The sequence below is a fragment of the Oncorhynchus nerka genome, linkage group LG22 (genome assembly GCF_034236695.1).
Source record: "Oncorhynchus nerka isolate Pitt River linkage group LG22, Oner_Uvic_2.0, whole genome shotgun sequence".
NCBI classification, from domain to species: Eukaryota; Metazoa; Chordata; class Actinopteri; order Salmoniformes; family Salmonidae; genus Oncorhynchus; species Oncorhynchus nerka.
This window is the reverse complement of record NC_088417.1, coordinates 28372945-28380703: the sequence shown is the minus strand read 5'-3', so window position 1 is coordinate 28380703 and position 7759 is coordinate 28372945. Positions and strand designations below refer to the sequence as shown.

The 7759-nt window shown below is 41.7% G+C and overlaps 1 protein-coding gene across 1 annotated transcript; it reads right to left on the bottom strand.

The window, feature by feature from the left end:
- Positions 1-1488: 1488 nt before the first annotated feature.
- Positions 1489-7759, bottom strand: c1ql3a (complement component 1, q subcomponent-like 3a). Its single transcript, XM_029626648.2, has 2 exons — positions 6528-7759; positions 1489-3643 (listed from the first exon to the last, which is right to left on the bottom strand). The coding sequence occupies exons 1-2, from the start codon at positions 7113-7115 to the stop codon at positions 3464-3466; spliced, it is 768 nt and encodes a 255-aa protein (XP_029482508.1). The 5' UTR covers positions 7116-7759; the 3' UTR covers positions 1489-3463.

Below are 7759 nucleotides of genomic sequence, written 5' to 3'. Positions count from 1 at the left end.
ACCATACTAACAAGCCATGACAATGCAGTCATTTATCAATATAACATTATGTAATATTCAATATTGACTACATAACCCTGTCTGTGTATAACCCTTGACCCCTGCTGTGTTGTATAGAGTGGGAATGTTGTTTTGTAAACAGAGTTTGCTGGAAATTAAAGGAATAAATCAAGATGTCAAGTTGTGTTCTGTCCTGTCCTGTCCATAACCAGACACACCCCTCCCCTGTACAGATGAAGTATCTTAATTTGATCACCCTGTTGCAGGAGATATTTCCTGAAATGCAGGAAATGTCAAACTTGTAGTTTATTTGAGGTTTAAAAAGGCTTCTGAAGTTTCTTATTTCCACTTTTACATTTCAGACTTGATTTTCTCTTACAAAAAAATGTATTAACCCCTACAATACGAAAATATCCAATAGTTATAATCCACATAATAATTCATTTCCTGTTGATGCAGGATTGTTTTCCTGCCGCAGCGAACTGGCTCAAATTAAGATCTGACATCTGTACCACCGGCCAGACCGACGCCCCATCTGGAGCGCTAAACAGAGGTGTGAGGCTGTCGCATTGTCCTCCCTGACACCGCTGCATTGTCCTCCCTGACACCATTCTCCTTCACCTATTCCCTCACGCTCTCCAGTCTTCTCTTCCTCTCTCCTCTCTCTCTGTCTGAGTCTGTCCAATGTTGTTTTCCACTCAGATGACTTCTAAAGTGCCCATATGGCCCTTTGGAACTCTGCGGTGAGCCAGAGTGACTCACAACAAAGCAAATATAAGGGCTCAATTCAATCCGTAGTGCTGAAGAGCTGCGCCACAGTGCAAAATACATTTAAAGGCAACGGTTCCCACGTTAGCAGAGACAGTAAATGCTGCATATGTCGGAGATTACCTTTAAATTCAGCGACACGGCTTGAATCAAGCTCTATGTGTCTCTATAAGAGGTGTAGAGAGAGTCAGTGACAAGTACTAACCTATGCCCATGACCAAATAATCCTCACTCCTAATGGACAGAACTTGGTGTACCAGAATTTTCCATTCACTCCCAAGAGGCACAGATGGGGAACAATTCAACCACTGAGGAAAGTGTGGGTTGGTTCGTTTCTTTAAGAACTGGCTACATCCGTTGTCATACTGTGAGACCTCCTGGAGGAGAAACACTGTGGCTGAACTGTAGAAGCTCACGTTCTGAGTTCTACAAGACTTGCACAATTACTGTGCAGGAATTACATGTGAGGATGCCTTTACTTAAAATTGACTGAACACTTCAGTGACTTTACTCTCCTGTGTAACCGACCACCCTTCACAGACAGAAAGTTTGGTGAGTTGAAACATTGACATTCTATCTGATTAAAGTTTGAGGACACTCCTTTATCCCCTCCAACCAACCCAGTGAGGACTGAGCACCCATCCAGACAGTTGTTTTAATGGTTGTATCTTAATACATATTACTAAATCAGAAAAATAAATAAAGACAGGAATCTGATCATCTGATTCGATTTGTCCATTTAATGGCAACATGATTTGAGTAAACAGTACACAGGTGAAGTGTGTCCAGGGAATACAATAGAAGAACGTGTCCTGATCTAATAGCCTGTGTCTGAAATGGCACCCTATTCTCTATATAGTGCACTACTTTTGACAAGGGCCCATAGGGTTCGGATCAAAAGCTGTGCACTATATAGGGAATAGTGTGCCATCTCAGACGCAGACATAGTCACACACATATCAGTAAGTATAGGACTGGTACTGCATGTCCCATTAAGTTAGACTATGGTTCTAATACGAAGCGGTAGGTTATCCAACCCGTGCTCTTTCTTTCAACAGTTTTGTACATTTATAGGGGCAAAAAATAAGAACAATTTCATAATCACTACAATATTTACACAATAATTCAGTGGTGCTATCCACATTCTCGTTAAACTTTCTTTAGGATACATACATATACATTTACATAGTAGTCCTACTCGTAGTTCTGCATAGTGCTTTCCTCCAGTAGCATTCCAATACTGTAACTTCACACTGTTGTGCTGAACTAATGGGGCTAAGCATTGTTTCACGTCAGGTAGCGCCACTCCCACACAGCACTCGATGATTCATCTAGTGTAAAACAAGGTGGTTCTAAGTGGACCTAACCACTAAACAGTCTAGGCTTGACCTTCAGAAAAAGTATACATACTGTACACTTAGAAAAAAGGGTTCCAAAAGGGTTTGTCAGCTGTCCCCGTAGGAGAACCCTTTTTGTTCCAACTAGAACCATTTGTTGTTCCAACTAGAACCCGTTCTGCATGGAACCCAAAAGGGTTCTACCTTGAACCAAAAATTGTTCTTCAAAGGGTTCTCCTATTGGGACAGTCAAATAACTCTTTTAGGATCTAGATAGCACCTTTTTTTTCTAAAAATGTATAGAAACCATGTGTACCTTTTGTAAACAAAAATGCTGTGTCTGCTATAACCATAAGAAAGCAGCTCTGCCATAAAGGAACTATCCCTTTAAATATGATGTTGAAGGTATTTTTTTTAATAAGGCCTTAAAGTCTACTTAATTAAATAAGGGAAAGGAATGACTATTTATAGAGCTTAGTAGAGACTTCACCATATACACAGTCCATTCCCAACCATGAACTGAAACCAGATTTAAGATGATGTCATCGTCCCCCCTCTCACTACAACCCTACAACAACACAACCAACCTTTCTCCAACATGTAAGCATCCGAGTTGCTTGGCAACCCTCAGAAAGTATTGTATTGCCTTCGGTTTTAACACGTCACGCACAGCAAGGACAATTATGGTTTGTTTATGTGGGTTATTGCAAACAATCATCTGGTTCTGTGTTCATAAAAACTCTCGTCATCACACGACTAGGCTTCGTTTATATAGCTACACAAACAAAGATGTACACTAGTTTACTGCTTTGGTGGTAGAATAATGAAGGCCAGCACTTCTGTTTGACTTACAATTTATGTTTTGACATTTTCCTTCCGTAACTCTTCTTCTTCAATTCTTCTTTCATTTTCTTTACACACAGGCAGTTCCCTCAGGCAGCTTTGGATCCAGTAGCAGGATTGGACAAAACTCAATTACTCTGTCGTTGTGAAACACCCACCCTCTACAGCCTTCCATACAATCGGGGGGGGGGGGTAATGGGGAGGGCTTGCGATATTAGATGACTGAGGGTTGAAAGTTGAGGCTAGATCATATAGATGGAGAGGGTGTTCTGTAAGTAGGTGACTGAGGGTTGAGGTTGTAGGGAGGAATGAGAGTTGAGGCTAGGTCCTATAGCCTCAACTCTCAAATATAGTATTAGTCACTATGGTAGCTTTAGTAACTAGGGCCTATAGTTACTATAGTTACTATAGGACAGATCATGGAGAGGGTGTTCCGTATGATTGAGAGGTGAGGCTGTCGGTTGACTGAGAGGTGAGGCTGTAGGTTGACTGAGGTTTGAGGCTAGGTCTGTTAGCTAATCTGCATAGATGATGAATCCAGAGAAGGTGCTGTACTTGTTGTTGTTGCCCCCGTGGGCCTTGCCCCCGTCCAGTTTGATGTAGACCTCGTCTCCAGGCTCCAGATGCAGCACGGCACTGTTACTGGCATAATCATAGTTCTGGTCAGCGTCCTGGGCTATGGCACTGGCTCGAACCTAGAGGGTTGGAGACATGTTTACATAGTTAGTTCATGTTTATAATTAGTTAACACTGGTTCCAACCCACAAGGGAATGGAGTAATGGGTACAGTTAGCACTGTCTTGAACCTAGAGGGGAATGTATGGAGACACAGTTTGTTATCATGAACACATGGCATTGGCTCAAACCTACAGGGTAATGGAGACAGGTGTATATAGTTAACTGCCATCAACTCACTGTGGCACTGGCTCAAGCCTAGAGGAGAATAGCCATGTTGATATGCAATATGCCTTTCTTAATTTCCCTTGAGTGGATAATTAAAGTCATATTGAATGGAATAGAATCAGCACCTTAACCCAAGGAGTCCCATAACAGGTTCTCCACCCCGAAGGTTGCCAGACTAGCAATGTTTCAGTTATCAGTTAACTTCAAATATTGTGTGGGATTAACACTAACAACTTTGCTTACATTTTTTACAAGAACATTATCTTTAGTTTCATAAATGTTTAATGCAAATGACATTAAAGATTCATTTTATGTCAGTATGCAACTTAATTGAATTGCCTTCTGGGGAGTTTTTATACAACATGTGTACATAATCTAATGTTTATGACTCCAAATTGCAGTACTGTAGTGGACTGCTCACTCTTCTAAAAACAACATAGAGTCATAGGGTAGGACTTGGTCTTGCTTCCGATGTAGATTATAAAGAAGAGGCGATCACTGTTTCAGCCCCATGGACAGCTCCAATACACAATAAGCCTACCCGGACACCAGAGGCTTGTCAGGAAGATTTCAAAATCAGGAAGAGCCTTGAATTCTGCATTCTGACCCTAACTATTGCTAAAACAACTATTTGAGCGAGATAACAAAATACCACAATGAATTAAAACCACCAATAAAAACGTTATATCAACATCACATAGAGAAAGGGGATGGTAGACTTCCATATGAAGGATAGGCCTAAGCCCAATTAGGCTACACCTATCCAGACCTGTCATCGACCAGAGAAATTGTTCGGCAATATCGCCCTAATTAGCCTAATCATCAGTCTTCATTGATTGATGAACATGAATATCATTACGATCTAGAAAGTGAAACATAGCAGGGAATTGTGGGTTGTTGTTTATTCAAATGAGTCTCCTCAGACACCTTTTGTAAGGTGTAACATGAGACTGTAAATGAGGAGATTTGCTATAAATCCACTGTTTGCATAAAACTATTTTGATGTTCTGTGTGTGGAGATTCAAATGGAGAACAACCTTTAAATGCCACTAAAGGCATGCACAGCAAGCCCTGTTAATTCACTATAATAAAATGATGAATAGCATCTGAATTATTTAACGACGACTTTATTTTAAAATCATACTGTAAACGCTCGTGCCTAAAGGCATATTTTAGTGTAATCCAAATTATTTTAATTATCTGAGTGAGTGAATAAATAAAGCATTTATTTTATTATTTGTAATTGTTTATTTCTGCTTTAGCTCACGGTTGACCTCTACTAGTCCTCAGCTCAGCATGCTGTTTTCAAACACTGGATGTGACAATAAAAACAGAACACAGAGCCTCTTGGCAGAGTCTTAGTTTTTTGTCTGTTTTCTTTTTTTTTTTACACACCAAAAGTACAATTTTTGCTTCAGATGAACCTGTCTGTCTGTGCTGCGAACTGATTGGTCCGTACTGTAGCTGTGTTGTGCAGAATGAGCTGCGGGCTTCAGCCTAAGTGGCTGCCTGGTCGCCCGCTACACCGAGCGCAGTAGCCGTTGACAGGGAGATGCGCATGGCGAAGCGGGCTCTGTGAGTCGAGGAGACTCACAGTAGCTTGGTGACACGGGATGTCCCGAGGGAATAGGGATTAGATGTGCTCTCTGACAGCAGCTAGTATTATGAGCAGATTCTGTCAATTCTGATCGTTGAAGCACTGTTGAAAAAGGAGATAAAATATGATTTGTAGCCATATACAGTGTGAGTAACAATATATTGCTAAATCTACATATTCTAATTATATTATGATTAAGGATTTTATTATAATAATAATAATAACAATAATGCTTTTTGTAAAAAAGAAATATGATAGGCCTATTTCTTTTTTTTCTTTTTTTTTTTAAACTTGTAATGAAAATAATAAACTATTGTTAGGATGATCTTCTATCAGATTTATCATAATGTAATCAAGTCAAAAAGACAGGAAAGGGTATAATACATGTTATTATTTGGCCTTTAAAAAAAAACTTTTCAAATTGGTGTGAAAAGTAAAATAGAGATTTGTTTCGTTTCGTTAAACTCAATCATTCAGTCTTAGGAAAAAATTGAATGTCAAACCAATGTCAACTCATTAACCCAATTAGTGTTGAAAATGTATTATGATAACAATGGACAATCTTTGCCGCAATTTTTTTGCCGTTTGCATCAATTACACCCAACACCGGGCATCTTCAATCAAGCATCCACACGCCTCCTGTCAGCGCGCACACGGGCATGACTGAGGAAGTTCAACGCAATGTTTGAGTGGGTAAAAGTGTCACTTTCGTTTTATTGTCGCCTGGCTTTAGCCAAAAGGCTACTATATATGCTGGAGTGATTATTTAAATAGAAACATTCATACATGCGTAAAACTGACTTCAGCTACACTCATGAAATAAGCTAATAGCATTATATTTATCATGTTGAGCATTGTCTGTTTTAATGGTTTATGCATTTGGTCACTTTTCGGTTCCTACTTATTTTCCCATGAAACAAAAAAGAGATCACTCGAACGCCAGTTCAGTGACAAAAAGAGATCACTCAGTTCAGTGACAAGTGACAAAGGTTGAAACATTATATTTGCCAATAAACACACAAAGGCTACAACAATATGTGCCTCAGTGTGTGCGTAATTCTTTGTGCACCGGTCCATACCTGATTGTTTTTGCAGAGATCTGCCCACATGCTGGTTCCGTCCCCTCCCCGCATCAGGACGTGATAAGTGAAGAAGTATATCCCAGGTATGGAGCAGGTAAACTTCCCGGTTGTGGGGTCGTAATGGTTCCCCAGATTAGTGACCACGTCGTCGAATTTCAGCACCTCGTAGCCCTCGTGCTGTTTTTTAAGGCCTGCGTAAAACGCGATTTTGGGAACGGTGCTGTACGTAGCCGCGCTGATAGCCCCTGCCGCGGCATTGGGTCCCGGTGGCCCCGGTAGTCCAGGCCGTCCCGGTTCCCCCTTCTCCCCGGGTGGCCCCATCGGACCGGGCGGGCCCTGATCACCTGGGATGCCTCTGGGTCCAGCCTTCCCCGGGCGGCCCGGTTCCCCTTTCGGACCTGTTATAAAAGTTGGTAAAGACTGCATGAGGCTGTTGTCCGCTCGCACCGTGTCTGCCGTAGCGGTCGGTGACTTGGTTCCATATGGATCACATACCATCCTGCAGGTTCCCAGCATCTCATAGTGCGCTGAAGTTCCAGCGGAGTTAACCAGAACTGGGATCAGAATCACCAGCACTAACACCATGACGACTCCAAGCACTCCAGCCGCTATTAGCCGCTTCCTGCCGACCAGTCTCGTCAGCGCAGGGCGATCCTCTTGTCTGCTTTTGGGTGAAATCTTGGTGGTTGATGAGGTACGCTTTTAAAAAGAAAAAAATATACAGCCAATATTGGTTTGTTGGTAAGTTAATGGTAATGAACTTTTTTTGGGCCAAGCCCCCTGCGCGTCTTTTTTTTCTTCTTTCCGCTCTTTACTTTTTGTGCTGATGTTTGCTTATTTAAGTCTCACCGAATCGGAAAGTTCAGCCCTTTTCCTGGCTGCTCGCGCTTTAAGTCGTCAGTGCTTAAAAAAACACTGTCTTCAGCATCTGTGAGGTGGCGGCTGTACTTTAAAGCCCTGCTGTAAGCAGCCACGTGTGGACGCGTAGTACACAAAAACACTTCGGTGGGAGAACGCACTCCTTTCTCTGCTTTATTCTCCAACGATCCACAGCTTATATCCAAAGCCAACTGGTCTAAAGGTCTACCACTGTGTACACAGTCCAGAGTTTGTTAAAGAATAGCAGCATATCAGGTGTAAGCACGACTCTATAAACCGCTGGTAATGTCATTAAGCCCTGTGTGGAGAGCGGAGTGCCTCTGATCAGAGCGCGTAGCTTACAGAGTTGT

Coding starts and splice junctions, on each gene's coding strand:
- c1ql3a (XM_029626648.2), bottom strand. CDS start 7,115: ATGGTGTTAGTGCTGGTGATTCTGATCCCAGTTCTGGTTAACTCCGCT. Junction 3,644..6,527: donor ATCTCTGCAAAAACAATCAG/GTATGGACCGGT, acceptor CCAACCCTCTAG/GTTCGAGCCAGTGCCATAGC.